The sequence below is a fragment of the Hyaena hyaena genome, unplaced genomic scaffold (assembly GCF_003009895.1).
Source record: "Hyaena hyaena isolate Hyena2069 unplaced genomic scaffold, ASM300989v1 scaffold_1074, whole genome shotgun sequence".
Taxonomy (NCBI): Eukaryota; Metazoa; Chordata; class Mammalia; order Carnivora; family Hyaenidae; genus Hyaena; species Hyaena hyaena.
Genome location: NW_024081711.1, coordinates 39,569 through 59,102, shown reverse-complemented (window position 1 = coordinate 59,102; position 19,534 = coordinate 39,569). Strand labels below are relative to the sequence as shown.

Here is a 19,534-nt window from a genome sequence, read left to right as displayed (position 1 = left end):
GTTGATGGACACTTAGGCTCTTTCCATGTTTTAGCTATTGTGGAGAGTGCTGCTATGAACATTGGGGTCCATGTGCTCCTATGCCTCAGCATTTCTGTATCCCTTGGGTAAATTCCTAGCAGTGCTATTGCTGGGTCATAGGGGAGTTCTATTGTTAGTTTCTTGAGGAACCTCCACACTGTTTTCCAGAGGGGCTGTACCAGTTTACATTCCCACCAGCAGTGTAGGAGGGTGCCCGTTTCTCCACATCCTCGCCAGCATCTAGAGTCTCGGCTTCTCATTCTTAATAGTTAGGCTCTTAAATTACATCTTTATGTAAACTGATACGGCAAAGATGAAATGTAACACATCAGCCAGAAAACAGTAAATTTTTAAAATGTTTATTTCTGAGAGAAAGAGAGAATGAGTGGGGGAGGTACAGAGGGAGAGGGGGGAACAGAAGATTGAATTCAAAACCACCAGGTCATGACCTTAGCCAAAGTTGGATGTTCAACCAAATGAGCTACCCAGGTGCCCTGAAGACAGTAAATTTTAATGGGCCAATTCTGTTATATTTTCTGTTTATATTTTGAAAGCATTCTTGAGCCTTCTTTAAACAAATCTCAGGAGAAAAAGTAACTCACCAGTATTTGAACAGCATGAACAGGTTTTTTTTTTTAATACCTTTCAATAGCATATTTAAAGAGGTTACAAAACTGAAATATTCTTATACATTTAAAAGTGCAATGTTAAATTGTTTTAAAAGTACTGATTGGGTTGTTCAGTGTACTGAAATATAAAAATATAAGTATCTTAATATCTCATTCTGGTTAAATTAGTCTCAGTCCTAACTTTACAAGCTTCCCAGTCATCTGTAAAACATCTTTAAGAGAATTCCAGGGATTCTGATTTAGTGGGTGCCATCATAACATTGGCCTTGATAAAACCTTACTTCATTAATGGCAGGTGTATCACAAAAAGCAACGCATCAGAGCATATTCAGTCTTCTCAAGTTGTCTTTCAGTGGCTGTTTAATCTTTATTAAGAGACAAAAAATGTCCTTTAAAAGTTTGCATAAAGTTACATTTTGAAGCAAGAAAATAGCGATAAATATAATCTCTAAAGCTAGATAGAGATTAAAACACTTTTGGAAGCATATGATAGTTATCAAATATTAAAAATAAACATTACTTGTGGTGTTTACTATTAAACATCAGCTGTTTTCTTATAATAAAAAATAGAACTTATTGTTGTTTTGGTGTTAAAATATGAAGAAAAATTACCCTATCATAGTGTAACTCCTCTTTCCCTTTCAAACATTTGAATCCTCACAGATTCTAAATTTAGCCAGTAATCTCTGGTCATTTAATTATTGTTTCCCTTTTGAATTTAAGTGATGGTATTTTCTTTTTTTTTTCTTTTTTTTTTTCTGATTACCAACTACACTCCTAACCGATAATGGCAGTTGATTTTACATATAATTTTTCAGCTGACTACCTGGCTCAGGCATTTGATTCTCTGTGTTTGGACTTGAAGACAGATGACGGAAAAATTTTGTTTTTGGAGTATCAAGCTGTTCCAGTAATACTAAATCATCTGAGAATATCCAGTAAAGGACTCCTCTCCAATGTCATTGACAGTTTACTTCAGATGACAGTGGAATCTAGTAAGTTTTAAAGTTTTTAGATACACAAAGAAATGGCAGTAGGATGATTCTCCTCATATGTTCTGAATGTATAACTCTACATAACAGACATACTATATTTTATAATAGAAATGGTTAAAAAGTACTTTTGGCAGCTGTATAATAGAGTCATTAATAACATTCCAAGGAGTTATATGTCTAGATTTCCACTAACTTAGCACAGTTTCCAGTATTCACTCATCTCAATTATGTAGATATACTCTGTATTGTTAGTCATGTTTCGAGCTTTTCTGTTCTTCCCTGTCTGATCATTCTGACAGATCTAACCCTTTGTTCCCTGTTTGCTCAGAGGGAGTGAGATGTTCAAGTGTGTTTCCAGCTAAAGTGAGAGTAATGACAAAGCCATTCATTGCCTCTTCAAGCTTACTGTTTTTGTTGGAGTGTTGCAGGCTGGTGGAGCACTCAACTCTATATATGACTACTCTTTTTCATGCATATTTGTAACATTTGTAGCCTGTGGCTTTATTTTACCTTTTTTGGGCTTTATATTGGTATGACAAGCTCATTAAAATTACTATTGATGGTTCCTAATTTAACCCTGGTGTGTATGGGGATGTTGAACATAAATATTTTCATTTGCTTTGGTTGGTATTGCTCTTTGAACCTCAAGTAACCCCTTAATTTGTAACAAGGAACCATTTTGCCTCAGTAATTCTTTTTCACTTGTAGTTTTTTTTCCTTCCCTATTCCCTCTTCCTTCTACAGCACTTCTAAAAATGAAATGCTTATGCCTTCCAGAAGGTGGAAACTAAAATTGGAAAGCCATTGCTCAGTATGGTAGTAGGCAGTCTGTGGAACTTGATGCTGCTTGTGGGCGAGTTCCTAACAGCTGGGTGTAAAGCATATTTATATTTCTTTTTTTTTTTTTTAATGTTTTATTTATTCTAGGAGAGAGAGAGCGTGAGCAGGGGAGGGTCAGAGAGAGAGGGAGTCACAGACTGAAACAGGCTCCAGGCTCTGAGCTGGCAGTCAGCACAGAGCCCGACGCAGGGCCCGAACCCACGAACCGCGAGATCATGACCTAGGCAAGTCGGACGCTTAACCGACTAAGCCACCCAGGCGCCCCATTATACTTATATTTCTAACTAGGTATATTCAGTGTATGGTTTCACATTTTCAATTCATTTTATATACTTTCTGGTTTTTCCTTTACAACATCCCTGTGAAGGGTCTGTATAGAAAAACAGGCCTAGAAAAATTAGGTAACTTGTCCATGGTTTCCATAGTGAGGCAGAGGTAGGACTTAGACTTGAAACCAGGTCTCTGATTCTAGATATAATAAGATAACATTCTACTGTTGCACTGTGATTAGGTTTTCCAGAGGCTTTTTTCCTGCTTCAAAAGGTGAAATCTTCTCCCACGTATTTAATAATTTTAGCTGTTTGTGACTGTTGGGGGTTTTGCTACCTAGATAAGTAATCTCAGGAGTTTGTATCTTTACTTACTAATATAAGGTATAGAGCAAAAAAGTGAAAAAATTACTAAAATGAGACACAGACACCAAAGACTACTTGTTTAAAGTGGGTAGATTTACAGTTAAGTTTCATAGGATTTTTCTTGAGGAGAAAAAAATTTTCCCAGATGCAAATGTGTGTTTGTTAGAAACAAATCTGTCTGAAAATGTCTAACAGATGAAATCTTTCATCCAAAGGAAAACTAAATACAGTTTTATGAAATAGTGGGCCTACTTGGGTGAAATCACTTTGTGGCACCATAACATTCATATTTGGAGAAACATAGTAGATAAAAGTCAACAGGTATTCAGTTCATTCACTTAGGTTTTCCTTTGTTCAAATTATGCTCAAATCCAAGGTTATCCTTTCTTGTTCAAATTGAGCAAATAAAGCAATTTCTAATGTGGATTGCTAGAAAGACATGTCATTTTTAGTGATGGGAAGCTATTGGAAGATTAGAAATGAGTAAATCTTTGGGGTGCCTGGGTGGCTCAGTCGGTTAGGTGTCCAACTTCAGCTTAGGTCATGATCTCATGGTTCATGGGTTCGAGCCCCACATTGGGCTCTGTGCTGACAGCTCAGAGCCTGGAGCCTGCCTCATAATCTGTGTCTCCTTTTCTCTCTGCCTCTCCCCCACTTGTGCTCTCTCTCTCTCTTTCTCAAAAATAAACATTTTAAAATTATTTTTAAATAAAAAAAGGAGTGAGTAAATCTTTGATAATCTGAGGCATATTTATTTGCTTAATATGTATTTCCATTTTTAATATAAATCCAGTTAACCTGATGTTAGCCAAAGAAATTTATTGAAGGAGTTAAATGAAAGATCAAAATATAGCAAATGCCTACCTGGCTGTTGGGTTTATGTTCTGTTTTTTCTAGATTTGAGCTGAGAAACTGATTTCAACATATACATAATTTTCACATGTCACTTTTAAAGGTTTTTTATTTATTTTGGGAGGTGGGGAACAGGGAAAGGGAAGAGAAAATCCCAAGCAGGCTTTGTGCTGTCAGTGCAAAGTCCCACATGGAGCCTGATCTTTTGAACCCCGAGATCGTGACCTGAGCCAAAATCAGGAGTTGGATGCTCAGTTGACTGAGCCACTGAGGTACCCCACATGTTTTTTAAGTTCATAGGAAAAAATTGTTAGAAAAGAAGTCTTGTTGGAATGGATTTGCATATGGCTTATCTCACACAACTAATGAGCCTTGGTGGCCAGCTGTGCATGAGATGACATGTTTCAAGCATTGTGTTTGCAGCACTTTGCTGAGCCTTATGGCTTCCTTCAGTGTCCATTTAGGGCTTTGGAGCAGTGGGCTGGAGAAAGGTGTCAGTAGACCAAGCTCTAGCTTGGGAGTACTCAAAGTGCTTAGTACTGGTTCTCTAACACAGGTTAGTGTAGAAATAGTGTTTAAAGCCTGTGTAGTAGTTGTCAAATTACCAATTTTATGCCAAATTCAGTAATAATTTAAAACATTTGGAATTGTGAGGCCCCTGGATGACTCAGTCCATCCTGATTTCTCAGGTCATGATCTCATGGTTGGTGAGATTGAGCCCTGTGTTGGGCTCTATGCTGACAGCGCTGTCACAGAACCTATTTGGGATTCTGTCTCTCCCTCTCTCTGCACCTCCCATGCTCATGCAAAAATAAATAAATTAACATTAAAAAAACACATTTGGAGGGGCGCCCGGGTGGCGTAGTTGGTTGGGCGTCCGACTTTCGCTTGGGTCATGATCTCGCGGTTCGTGGGTTCGAGCCCCGCGTCGGGCTCTGTGCTGACTGCCAGCTCAGAGCCTGGAGCCTGTTTCAGTCTGTGACTCCCTCTCTCTCTGACCCTCCCCTGCTCACGCTGTCTCTCTCTCTCTCTCCTAGAAATAAATAAAACATTTAAAAAAAAAAAAACACATTTGGACTCTTATTTTGTATGTTTTATTTCATTTCTAGTGTTTATTAATGGTATTGTAAAAAGATAAATTTTAAAAGTTTACTTGAACAGACAACAATTCCAGTGGGGTAGCACCAAATTTGCAAATGGTTGGGGTGCTCTGCACATGGGGCCTAGGGCAGAGGTTTTTATAGAAAAGGGAAACAAAACAAAAAAATTATTTAATTGGCTTTACCTTTAACATTTTCTTTGGGAAAATTTAGTTATTTAGCCATGATGATAGTTTTTGTTGAGGTTCATTTTCCTAGATTTGAGAAAATCTAGTTGACTGTTGATGATTAGTTTTTCTTGGGTTTCGTTTTCAATGAAAGTGCATTGACTGCTTTAGAATTTGATTTGTTTAGGTAGGGTACCTTGCTAAAGACATGAGAGCTCTTCAATCTAATAGCCTCTTTGTTTAACTATTTTAAACCATATTTTGTTAAAGTGTGTTACATTCTCTGTGCTAGATTGGAAATCTCAGACTGGTCCTGACCCACAGTAATCTGAAGAGCAATAGGACACTCCATCTCTACTTGAGACTTCATATTAATCTGTGTTATAGTTTGTATTGCTATAGAGTGATGGTTTTTCTCTTGTCCCCTTGTGCTTTCACCGTAGATTCATCTTTTCAGATATGAGAAAATCATTTCTTTTTTTTAATTGATCTAGATCTGTTTTATTTAAATTTTTAAATGTTTATTCATTTTGGTGAGAGGAGGAGAGACAGAGACAGAAAGAGCTGGGGAAGGGCAGAGAGAGAGGGAGACACAGAATCCAAAGCAGCTCCAGGCTCTGAGCTGTTAGCAGAGAGGCCTCAAACTCCTGGACTATGAGATCATGACCTGAGCCAAAGTCAGACACTTAACCGACTGAGCCACCCAGACGCCCCTAGATCTATTTTATTTTAAAATGCATTTCTTTGAATGTAAATTAAAACTGGTACATTGATTTACCTTTACATATGAGCACCTTTTTTTTTTTTTTAGATTGATGGCTTCTGATAATATCTCTTTTGGGTGTGAATGTATATCATATAATAACTTAGTAATGTTGCTTTTAGAAAATTACTTTGTGGTTTCTTTTTTCTTTTTCCTGTCAGTGGTTAAAAGCTATTACTCATCTGGGTTTATCTGGGTAAGAACTTGAGTCTTATTTTGTTTCAAAGAGTACTTTCCTTTTCTTGTCAGATTTAGTTTAAATAGAGGGATTTAAGTTTGCATTTGTATTATTTAGTTCATTCTGTTTTGTGGCTAAACACTGCCTTGTCTAAGGTAACATGTTATCATTTAACACTTGAATGGCAACAATGTTTTTGGGTGTGTATATATATATATATATATATATATTTTTTTTTTTTTTTTTTACAAATAGTTTATTGTCAAGTTAGTTTCCATGTAACATTGGGTATATTTTCCAGACACTTTTTAAATTTGATTTTTATTATAAAAATAATAGAAAATTGGAAAACTATAAGCCAGAATAAAAATCTTACTATCCAAAGATATGTTGGATGAATATTATATGAATATTCATATGAATATTACTTTCTCTAATTTTTGCCCATGAATAATTTTTATGATGTTGGGTGTTTCTTTTCTTTTTCATTGTTTAACATGGTTAAATTCTAGTGTACATTTAGTTGTATCAGTCTCTGTTTATCTGTCTAAAATATCAAAATACAGAAAAATATTAGGCTATTTTGCAAAGAAATATACTTGAGTTCTGTTTAAATTGTGAATATATGTTAAAAATATAGTAAAGATAGCACAGAATTATCAAATACTTTGGACTATGCTACATGCATTAAATTTGTTCTATGGATCTAGAAATTATTTGTTTATATTTTTTAGTTTGGTGCTATTTTTCATTGGCAGTTTGATTTTTCCTGATTTGGGCAACATTATTTCTTCCTTTTTTGCTGTCATTCTATTCTGTTTTTATTATTAAGGAGATTAAAGCAAGGGTAATTTCAGTGAAAAAATAAATGTGATATTTCCAACAGTGTACAACTTAGTAGTTCCAACACTGTTGGAAATACCATACTAATGCACACACCCATGTTTCTAGTCATGAATCCTAAATGCATACAACCTGTTTTCTCAGTTAAAAGCTTTCAAATGAAAGAATGTTCTCTATAGTGAATCGCCATGGGAAGATTTGTTCTTAATACTGAAGAATATATAATAATTTTTTTAAGTCTAAAAGAATTTGACACCCCTCTTAATTCCACCACCTTGATAACACATAGTGTGCATATTGCCTGATATGTATTTTTTACATAGTTCCAATCATAATATGCATACTTTGTTTTATAAGAAATACATATTCATCATAGAAAGATTAGAAAATACAGATTTATCATTCAACAAATATCTGTCTATAGACTGCACATTTATCCCTGGCACTGAGTGGGGCACTAGGGATGCCGCAGAGAGCAAGATAAGTAAGTCCCCTGTCAACATGGAATTTTTGGTCTAGTTGACTTTTGTCAAGTTCCTGGTATACTTGGGATGATAATAATACTACTATCATAGAATTATAAAAATGGTAAGGGAGTTAGCCATGCAGAGGTTAGGGAGACTTTTCTAGGGAGCAGAAACCTCTAGAGCAAAGACGTTAGGGTTTTTAGTTATTAGGTGTTAGGTATGGTATTTTCAAGACACAGCAGGGAAGCCAGTGTAGCTGAAGCAGAGTAAGTGGGCTAAGTAGTAGAAGAATCAGAAGATGGAGTCTGGTACTCATTCAGAAGGGCCTTGCTATCCATTAGTAAGACTTGGGGACTTTTATTCACTAAAATGCCTTGAGCTTTGGGGGCACCTGGTGGCTCATTTGGTTAAGTATCTGACTCTCAGTTTCAGTTCAGGTCATGATCTTACAGTTTGTCAGATGAAGCCTGATGCAGGCATCAGGCCCTGTGCTGACAGCATGAGGCCTAGTTGGGATTTTCTCTTTCCTTTTCTCTCTGCTCCTCCCCCACCCCCAAAAAAATAAACTTAAAAAACAAAAACAGAATTCCTGAAGCATTCTTTCCCTTTCTGTTCCACTTTGTTGCATGTCCTGTTATGAACTTTTTTGGGTATATTTCTGCATAGCCCTTATTTTGTTGCTTATTTTCATCATATTCATGTATTATGTATTTATGTAATATTTATTATTGTTACCATGTATTAAGATATTTCTTGTGGGAAGCTTGTATGAATTTTGATTAAAAGATCAATTCATTGGCCTTCCATCCCAGTATAAAAGAGCTTTCAAGTAGTTTGTGGTCAGCCCCTTGAGGGATATGTGGCATAGGGCACTGACCTAGCAGCCCCTTGCATGTCCTTTTAAAGTCTACTTAAGAGTCAGTTGATGTTCACATGTAGCTCTACATTTGATAGTGGTCTCTGAATGCTGTCAGATTTATAGCTGTATTATAAGTTGCATAACTGCCTTAATGATGTTAGCATTCCCTAGTCCAACAGTTCTAAGAGACTGTTTTTTGTTTTTTGTGTTTCTTTTTTAGATACAAGCTTGGCTTTCCTAGTGTAACACCAGATGACAATGAACCCTTTTTTGGTCAGGTTTTAGGTTTGTTTTATATATAGCCTGTCTTGAGGAAACTTGTTTCAGTATTTTGTGACAACAAAACAAACAATTGTGTATGTTAGGGAATAAAATCCCATCTGCCAATTAGTGTAATAGAGGTAGCCAAGAAGAAATCAAATAAATGTACAGGTAATGAATATACTATTTTTATTTTTTTTAATAAGAGTTCTCTGGGTATTTAACTTAAGGAATTTTTTTCAACATTGTGTTTATTATTTAATTTTTTGTAATGTTTTTCTAATTTTGAGAGAGGGAGACAGAGACAGAGTGCACGTGGAGGAGGGGCAGAGAGAGAAGCAGACATAGAATCCATAGCAGGCTCCAAGCTCTGAACTGTCAGCACAGAACCTGACACGGGGCTCGAACTCATATGAGATCATGACCTGAGCCAAAGTCACTTAACCAACAGAGCCACCCAGACACACCTGTGTTTATTGTTTAAAAGATAACACATTCACATAGCTAATCGTTTCAAAGGTACAAAAGTGAAAAGTCTTCTTTCAGTGACTGTTTCCTTCCCTTGAGAAAATAATTTAACTAGTCTTTTCCAAATTATTTCATAGGTGTACTGTGTCTCTGTACACACACACACACCCGTTCTTATTCTTTCATTTTTTTTATAAGAATGTTAGCATGCATATATTTTTGTATACATACACACGTGCACACACACATACCTGTACTTACTCTTTCGTTTTTTTTCAAAAGAATGTTAGCATGCATTCATATGTGAATAGCATGCACACTGTATGTTATGAAAAATATATCTTAGAGATCTTGTTATTAGTACATAGTTTCTTCAATTAAAATTTATTCATTTAAGGTGACCATTGATGTGTTAACCTTAAAAAATAAAACTACCAGTTAATTCTACGAGCAAAAATGAGTTTATTTGGTAATAGAGAATTGGAATCCAGGACAAGCACGCTACCACAAAACCACAGGCAAGACCAGAGAACAAAGGAGAGGCATGCTCTCCTTTGAATATAGGAAAGTGGTGGTGGTGGCTGGGGAGTTGGGAGGGTGGGTGGATGGGGGGGGCTGTTATAAACAAAAAGCTCATCTGAGTTAACTGGGATTTGGAAGTATAGGGGCTTTTCATTGGCTGAGTTGTGACCATTTCTCATTGGCTGGGCTTTTGCTATGGAAGGAGGAAACCTTCCTCCTCTTGGCTTAGTAAAGCAGTATTCATGTGCAAGGTGTATCTCTTACTGTTGGGTCTGCAATTGATCACATGTGTTAGGGCATGAGAGCGTCCCCTGCTGGTCTTCTGACCCCATTCTAAATGAGATTTTCTTTTATTAATTTTCACAGATACTTGGGTTGTTTCTAGGCTTTTGCTAATGCAAACAGTGCTTCTCTATACAAACTTACTTATACAAAAGCAAATTTGCACATGTGGAGCTTATCTGTTAGGATAGATACCTAGAAGGAAGAATAGATACCTAGGAAGTAGAATTGTTGGATCAAAAGAAAATTTATCAGATTGTGAGAATGACATGGAGTAAAAATTAGGTAAAATAACAAAAGAAAAAGAACAGGGAAATCAAAGACAATTACAAAATTGTTCATTTACTTTGTTTGTGTTTTACAAAATGCTTTTTTCTAATACTTCATAGTTCAGAGACTTCAGAATTGAGTATAGACAGGTATGGTGATATGGATAATTGAGGCAGTTCTTACACCCCATATCCTTTTCTGTATGTGACTATATCCTCTCTGCCACTTACCTCTTTGCACCTTCTCTCCCCACTCCTAAATCCAGCTACCTGGTACTCAGTATAGTGTATTGAACAAGTGAAGGGAGCCTGTTTGCCCAGCTAAGACAGCAATACTGCTGACATGGAAACTGACTTTCTGAGCTTCTTGGGGGTTGTTGCACAGCAGTCTAAGTACAGGAGGTGGTTTGGGGGCTTCCAGATAAAATGTTTTCCCCAGCTGATAATCTGTACCCACTAACTCCCCATTTCTCCCTCCCCCCAGCCCCAGGCACCCACCGTTTTACTTAGTATTTATGATTTTGACTACTGTTACATACCTCACTTAGGTAGAGTCTTACAGTATTTGTCTGTTTGGGACTGACTTAAAATCACTTAGCTTAATGTCCTCATTATCCTTCCTTTTTAAAGGCTGAATAATATTCCATTGTATTAATATGCTACATTTTATCAATTAATCCGTTCATGGACACTTGACTTGCTTTCAACTTTGGCTCTTGTAAATAATGCTACCATGAATGTGGGTGTACAAATATTTATTTGAGCCTGTTTTAAATTTTTGGGGGGTCTTTAAAATAGTTTTTAGTGATCAGATGTGAGAACAATAGTCATCAGAGTGAACAACAATGTTTGAAATTGTACTGAGATTAAGACAACACTTTAAAAAAATAGCAATCAGAACTTGGTTTAGGAGACAACTGCATGGCTCAGTGGGTTTAAATGTCTGACTTTAGCTCAGGTCATGATCTCGCAGTTCATGAGTTCAAGCCCCCCATTGGGCTCTGTACTGACAGCTTAGAGCCTGGAGCCTGCTTCAGATTCTGTGTCTCCCTCTCTCTCTCTGCTCCTCCCTACTCATGCTCTGTCTCTGTCTCTCAAAAATAAATAAACATTAAAACAAACAAACGAAACATGGTTTAGGTTATCCCCAAAGCAGATTCAGCTACCAAAGCAGCATGTAGACTGTTTTCAACATCTGAATTAATTGTAGTTTAAAGTGTCAATAAATAAATAAACTTAAATATTTTTGAAACCAATTGTATTATATATTTTCAAAGAGCTAAAAGAAAACACAGACAAAAGAAATCAGGAAAACTACATATGAAGAAGTGAGAATTTCAACAAAGAGATAGAAATTATAAAAAGAACCAAATAGAAATTCTGGAGCTGAAAAATACAATTACCTAGTTGATAAAACACTAGACAGGCTCAACAGATTCAAACAGGCAGAAGAAGGAGTCAGTGAACTTAAAGACAGAGCATTTGAGGGACACCTGGGTGGTTCAGTTGGTTAAGTGTCTGACTTTGGCTCAGGTTATGATCTCATGGTTCATAAGTTTGAGCCCCACTTTGGGCTCTGCACTGTGTGGAGCCTGGTAGTATTTCTCTCTCCCTCCCTCTCTGTCTCTTCCCTGCTCATGCATGCATGTTCTCTCTCTCAATTAATTAATTAAAAACTTAAAAAAATTTTTAAAGACAGGGCATTTGAAGTGCTTGAGACTGAGGAGTAAAAAGAAGAAAGGATAAAGAAAAGGGAACAGAGCAGACCCTAAAGGCCTTAGTGGGACATCGTTAAGTAGAGCAATATAGACATTATGGTAGTCCCAGAAGAAGAGAGAGAAAAGAGTGGAATAGTCTTCCCCTTCATATTCTATTTGAAGAAATAATAGCTGAAAACATCAAATTTGAAGAAGGACATGATTTTACAAATCTAAAAGTTCACCAAATTCCAGAGCTCAGTGAATTTCAGGATAAGCCCAAAGAGCCTACAGTAAAAACACATGATAATTATACTGTCAAAAGTCAAGGAGAATCTTAAAAGCAGCAAGGGAAAATGTGTATACATAAAATGGAATATTATTCAGCCTTAAAAAGGAAGGAAAGTTTGATGCCTGCAACAACCTGGGTGTACCTGGAGGATATTATGTTAAGTGAAATAAGCCAGACCCAAAAAGAAAAATCTTATATGATTCTACTTATACAAAATACCTAAAATCATCAAATCTATAAAGAGTGAAAGTAGAATGTTGGTTGCCAAGAACTGAGGGGACAGATGGAAGTGGGTGTTAGTGTTTAATGGGTGCAGTTTCTGTTAGGAATATGGAAAATTCCTGGAGATGGATGGCTGCACAACAATGTGAAATGTACGTAACACAAACTGTGCACTTAAAAATGGTTAAAATGTAAGTTTTATGCATATTTAATCACAACCTAAAATTAAATATAAATAAACTTTTAGAACTAAAAAAAAAGTCAAGCTAAGAAGAAATGTAGAAAGCATGTTATTTTTTTTAAGCGTCACCATAAACTTTATCATTTAGAAATGACCACCAGGGAGCCTGAGTGGCTCAGTTGAGCATCCACAATTCTTTTTTTTTTTTTTTAATGTTTTATTTATTTCTAGGAGAAAGAGAGAGAGAGAGAGAGAGCGTGAGCAGGGGAGGGTCAGAGAGAGAGGGAGTCACAGACTGAAACAGGCTCCAGGCTCTGAGTTGGCAGTCAGCACAGAGCCCGATGCAGGGTCCGAACCCACGAACCGCGAGATCATGACCTGAGCGAAAGTCAGACGCTTAACCGACTAAGCCACCCAGGCACCCCGAGCATCCACAATTCTTGATCTCAACCCGGGTCTTAAGTTCAGGCCCTGTATTGGGCACCATGCTGGCTGAGGAGCCTACCGCCCCCCCCCCCCAAAAAAAATCATTAACATTAGGTAAATATTATTTCAGACATCTTTCTATTGTGTACATATGAAAATATGAACGAATGGATAAACAGATTGAAATACTTTAGAGAAATGGGATTTATTATACATGTTACTTAATGAAATCTATTTTTTTTCAAGTTTTTATTTAAGTGCCACTTAGTTAAGGGGCGCCTGGGTGGCTCAGTTGGTTAAGCCTCTGAGTTTGGCTCAGGTTGAGATCTCACAGTTCGTGGGTTCAAGCCCTGTGTCAGGCTGTGCTGACAGCTCAGAGCCTGGAGCCTGCTTCAGATTCTGTGTCTCCCTCTTTTTATGCCCCTCCCCCACTTGTGGTTTGACTCCCTCTCTCTCTCTCAAAAATAAATAAACATTAAAAAAAATCCAGTTAACATACTGAAATCTATTTAACAGGAAAGATGAAATGGATTTGAGTTATATTTTATATCAAACATTCCTTCTGTTAAGAACAAGGTAAAGAGCATTGAGTCTCTTTTTTCTTTTTTATTATAAAATAACATAACAAAATTTATCATTGTAGTCATTTTTAAATGCATAGTCTTTTAAATACTGTTTTCAGTTTTAGACACTGTTGACTGTCTTGACCAGCCAAAAAAGATGAAGACATCAGCAATAGTGTACTTTCAATCTCCTCTTCCTCCACTTTGAGTTCTTTAGTTACATTATATTTTTACATTATCCCAGTTTATGTTTTTAATTCTGTTCTGTGACCATAATTTGTACATGTGCTTCATATTAGTTTTCTACTTATTACTTTGCTTTATATTAGTTTTCCATTCAATTGTATTCACTACTCAAGACAAGTCCCTTTACTGTCACTTCTACATTTCTTTGTTCATCATTTTGAATAAGATCTTAATTGTTCCTTTCCCCATGTGTGTCCCACACACCACCCCTTCCCCATTTAGGAAGTGCTTTGTGGGGTGCTGAGTCATTTCATGTTTGAAAATGATAGCCTTTTAACAAGATCTTGCCTGAGTATAGAGTAAATTTAGATCTCCCTTTCTTTTGTTCAAAACTTTGTAAACCATGCTTTTACTGTTGCAGAGAAGTCAGAGGACAGCCTGATTTTTTCCCTGTTAGAAGTAATTTATTATTATGCTTGGTTGGCTAACAACTATTTTACCTATGAAGTTTAGGGTATATATTGCTTTTGAATGTACTGCAGCATATTTTCCTGGCTCACTGTTGGGCTCTTTCAGTCGGCAGATCCACTTTCTTTGTTCATGTAGTATTTCATATATATATAGTTGACCGCTTGAACAGCACAGGTTTGAACTGTTGTCTGTCAACTTTTTTTAATGTTTATTTTTTGAGATAGACCAAGAGTGGGGGTGAGGCAGAGTGGGGGGCGGTAGAGGATCTGAAGCAGGCTCTGTGCTGAGAGCAGTAACCCCAATGTGGAGCTTGAAACTCATGAACTCTGAGATTGTAACCTGAACCAAAGTTTGACACTTAACCAACTGAGCCACCTGGATGTCCTGAACTGTGCCTGTCCACTTCTATGTGGATTTTTTTTATAAATACAGTATAGTACTGTAAATGTATTTTTCTTCCTATGATTTTCTTAATATTATTTTCTTTAGCTTTATTGTAAGAATACAGTATGTAACGTATATAGCATACAAACCATGTATTATTCAACTTTCTTTTTTTTTTTTTCTTAAATAGTTTATTGTCAAGTTGGTTTCCATATAACACCCAGTGCTCATCCCAACCCATGCCCTCCTCCGTGCCCATCACCCCCCTTCCCCTCTCCCACAACCCCATCAGCCCTCAGTTTGTTCTCAGCATTCAAGAGTCTCTTATGGTTTGCCTCCCTCCCTCTCCCCAACTATTTTCCCCCTTCTTCTCCCCCATGCTCCTCTGTTAAGTTCCTCCTAATCCACCTATATGTGCAAACATACAGTATCTGTCCTTTGCTGCCTGATTTATTTCGCTCAGCCTAACACCCTCAAGGTCCATCCATGTTGCTACACATGGCCAGATTTCATTGTTTCTCATTGCCATGTAGTATTCCATGGTATAGATAAACCACATCTTCTTGATCCAGTCATCAGTTGATGGACACTTAGGCTTTTTCCACGTTTTGGCTATTGTTGAGAGAGCTGCTATGAACATTGGGGTGCATGTGCTCCTATGCATCAGCACTCCTGTATCCCTTGGGTAAATTCCTAGCAGTGCTATTGCTGGGTCATAGGGGAGTTCTATTGTTAATTTTTTGAGGAATCGCCACACTTTTTTCCAGAGGGGCTGCACTGGTTTACATTCCCACCAGCAGTGTAGAAGGGTGCCTGTTTCTCCACATCCTCGCCAGCATCTAGAGTCTCCTGATTTGTTCATCTTAGCCACTCTGACCGGCGTGAGGTGGTACCTCAGTGTGGTTTTGATTTGTATTTCCCTGATGATGAGGGACGTTGAGCATCGTTTCATGTGTCTATTGGCCCTCTGGATGTCCTCTTTGGAGAAGTGTCTGTTCATGTCTTCTGCCCATTTGTTCACTGGATTATTTGTTTTTCGGGTGTGGGGTTTGGTGAGTTCCTCATAGATTTTGGATACTAGCCCTTTATCTGCTATGTCATTTGCAACTATCTTTTCCCATTCTGTCAGTTGCCTATTAGTTTTGTTGCTTCCTTTACCGACCAGAAGCTTTTTATCTTGATGAGGTCCCAAGATTTCATTTTTGCTCTTGATTCCCTTGCCTTTGGGATGTGTCAAGTAAGAAATTGCTGCGGTTGAGGTCAAGGAGGTTGTTTCCTGCTTTCTCCTCTAGGGTTTCAATGGTTTCCTGTCTCACATTCAGGTCCTTTTTCCATTTTGAGTTTATTTTTGTGTATGGTGTGAGACAGTGATCTACTTTCATTCTTCTGCATGTTGCTGTCCAGTTCTCACCATCTGTTAAAGAGGCTTCCTTATTTCCATTGGATACTCTTTCCTGCTTTGTCAAAGATTAGTTGGCCATACATTTGTGGGTCCAGTTGCGAGTTTTCTATTCTGTTCTATTGGTTTATGTGTCTGTTTTTGTGCCAATACCATACGGTCTTGATGATGACAGCTTTGTAGTTGAGGCTAAAGTCTGGGGTGGTGACGCCTCCCGTTTTGGTTTTCTTCAACATTACCTTTGGCTATTCGGGGTCTTCTGTGGTTCCATACAGATGTTAGGATAGTTTGTTCTAGCTTTGAGAAGAATGCTGGTGCAATTTTGATTGGGATTGCATTGAATGCGTAGAGTGCTTTGGGTAGTACTAACATTTTAATAATATTTATTCTTCCGATCCATGAGCATGGGATGTTTTTCCGTTTCTCTGTGTCTTCCTTAATTTCCTTCATAAGTTGTCTATAGTTCTCATCATACAGATCACCTATATCCTTTGTTAGGTTTATTCCTAGGTGTTTTATGCTTTTCTGTGCAATTGTGAATGGGATCAGCTTCTTGATTTCTCTTTCTGTTGCTTCATTATTGGTATATAAAAATGCAACCGATTTCTGGACGTTGATTTTGTGCCCTGCAACTTGCTGAATTGTTGGATCAGTTCTAGTAGGCTTCTGGCGGAGGCTGTCGGGTCTTCTATGCAGAGTATCGTGTCGTCTGCGAAAAGTGAAAGTCTGACGTCTTCTTTGCCAGTTCTGATGCCTTTTATTTCCTTTTGTTGTCTGATGGCCGATGCTAGGACTTCAAGCACTAGGTTAAACAACAGTGCTGAGATTGCTCAACCCTGTCGTGTTCCTGATCTCAGGAGGAAAGCTCTCAGTTTTTCCCCATTGAGGATGATGTTAGCTGAGGGCTTCTCATAGGTGGCTTTTATGATGTTTAAGTAAGTTCCGTCTAGCCCGACATTCTCGAGGGTCTTTATTAAGAAGCGATGCTGTGTTTCGTCAAATGCTTTTTCTGCATCTATTGACAGGATCATATGGTTTTTTTCTTTTCTAATGTATCACATTGATTGATTTGTGAATATTGAACCAGTCCTGTAACCCAGGAATGAAGCCCATGTTATCTTGGTGGATAATTCTTTTTATGTGCTATTGGATTCGATTTGCAAGTATCTTGTTGAGGATTTTTGTATCTGCATTCATCAGGGATATTGGCCTGTAGTTCTCTTTTTTTGCTGGGTCTCTGTCTGACTTGGGAATCAAAGTGATGCTGGCTTCATAAAATGAGTCTGGATGTTTTCCTTCTATTTCTATTTTTTTTGGAATAGTTTGAGAAGAATGGGTATTAATTCTGTTTTAAATGTCTGGTAAAATTCCCCAGGGAAGCCATCTGGCCCAGGGCTCCTATTTGTTGGGAGATGTTTGATAACTGATTCGATTTCCTCACTAGTTATGGGTCTGTTCAGATTTTCCATCTCTTCCGGTGTGAATTTTGGTAGTGAGTTTCTGTTTAGCAATTTGTCCATTTCTACTAAGTTGTCCAGTTTGTTGGCATATAATTTTCCATAGTATTCCCTGATAATTGCTTGTATTTCTGAGGGGTTGGTTCTAATAATTCCATTTTCATTTATGATTTTGTCTATTTGAGTGCTCTCTCTTTTCTTTTTGAGAAGCCTGGCTAGTGGTTTGTCAATTTTGTTTATTTTTTCAAAAAACCAACTCTTGGTTTCATTGATCTGTTCAATTGTTTCTTTGGTCTCTATGTTGTTTATTTCTGCTCTAATTTTTACTATTTCTCTTCTTCTACTGGGTTTGGGGTGCTCTTGTTGTCCTGCCTCTAGTTCCTTTAGGTGAGCTGTTAGGAGCACTGGGCGTTATATGGAAACCAACCTGACAATAAACTATTTTAAAAAAGAGATTGACAAAACAAAACAAAACAAAACAAAAACCTCTCCGTCAGAGCCGAGGTTTTTCTCTTTCTCCAGGAACAGTTTTATGAGCAGTTTCCACCGTTCTTTCTTTTCCCCTCGACTCACCACAGCTCCCCTCCATGTCTCCGTTCACGGCCCACTTTTATCTTCCCCAGTTCACACTCACGTACTTAGGAGGTTGCTTTCCCAGTGTACTCTGTGTCTTTCTCTTCCCAAACTCCTGGGGCTCAGTGTCCTATGGCTTCAGGCCTTCTCTGTTTGAGAGATGGATGCGAGCGAAATGCACAGACCTCCCTACTTCTCCCCCATCTTGCCTCTGGCTAATCAACTGTTTCTTACTGGTAAGAGTTCCAGTCAGTAGTTTGCTGTTAGTTGTTAAGTTTGGGGGAGTCAGAAGTTACACACCGATTTTTGATTGTGCAGGGGGTGGTCAGCACCCCTAACCCCCATCTTATTCAGGGGTCAATTTTAATATATATTATTTTATTAGCTTTATATCAGGAACACCCATCATCCTTATTTTTTAAAAAAATTTTAATTAGTTAACATACACTGCAATATTGGTTTCAGGAGTAGAATTCAGTGATCCATCACTTGTATACAACACCCTCCTTAGCCCACCTAGCCTATCTCCCACCCACCTCTCTCTGTCAGCCCATAGTTTATTCTTTATCATTAAGAGTCTTTGTGGTTTGTTTCCCTCTCTTCTCTTCCCATCCCCCAGTTCTTATATATTTATCTGTTTTGTCTCTTGAATCTTATTTTGGATCTTTTGTGATAGTCTTCCATATATTGACTTCTTTTTAATCACTTCTTTATATAATTTGTATTTTCTACAGTTATCTCAGATTTTTATGATAGTAATATAATTTTCAGCTCTATCTCAGTTTTGTGATGTTTAAAATTTATCAGTTTTTTAATGGTGGTTTTAAATTTTTCTCTCTTTTTAAATCGTGTTTGTCATCTCTTCTTATTAGCCATGTTTTTATTAGGTTAATATAGACCTCAAAAGTCTTTTTTTTTTCCCTAATATTTTTAATGTTTTATTTATTTCTGAGAGAGAGAGATACAGCATGAGCAGGGGAGGGGCAGAGAGAGAGGGAGACACAGAATCTGAAACAAGCTCCAGGCTCTGAGCTGTCAGCACAGAGCCTGACACGGGGCTCGAACCCACGAACCGTGAGATCATGACATGAGCCGAAGTCGGCGCTTAACTGACTGAGCCACCCAGGCGCCCCTAGACCTCAGAGTCTTAGGAAAACTCTTCTGTTCTTTGAGTTGTATCTTTTATATTTGACTGTCTTGTGCTTGTTCTATTCCTTTCTTATTGATCAATTGATTGATTGACTGATGTAATATGTATGCCAGATTGCCATACTGTTTCTTTTTAAAAAGATTTTTTTAATGTTTTATTTATTTCTGAGAGAGAGATAGAGACAGCATGAGCAAGGGAGGGTCAGAGAGAGAGGGAGATACAGAACCTGAAACAGGCTCCAGGCTCTGACCTAGCTGTCAGCACAGAGCCCAATGCGGGTCTTGAACCCACGAACCATGAGATCATGACCTGACCCGAAATCAGATGCTTCACTGACTGAGCCACCCAGGTGCCCCTGCCATACTGTTTCTAAATCAATCTT

General features: G+C 37.6%; 1 protein-coding gene across 5 annotated transcripts in view; it reads left to right on the top strand.

Moving 5' to 3' along the window:
* CCDC138 (coiled-coil domain containing 138) overlaps positions 1-19,534 on the top strand; it is a 111,959-nt gene that overhangs the window by 80,329 nt on the left and 12,096 nt on the right. For 3 of the 5 annotated variants that reach the window (XM_039222191.1, XM_039222190.1, XM_039222192.1), the window contains exon 13: positions 1,469-1,645. The exons of the other annotated variants lie outside the window; for them this stretch is intronic. In XM_039222191.1, the coding sequence (XP_039078122.1) occupies positions 1,469-1,645 (177 nt within the window). The remainder of the gene's footprint in view (positions 1-1,468; positions 1,646-19,534) is intronic. 5 annotated transcript variants of the gene reach the window in all.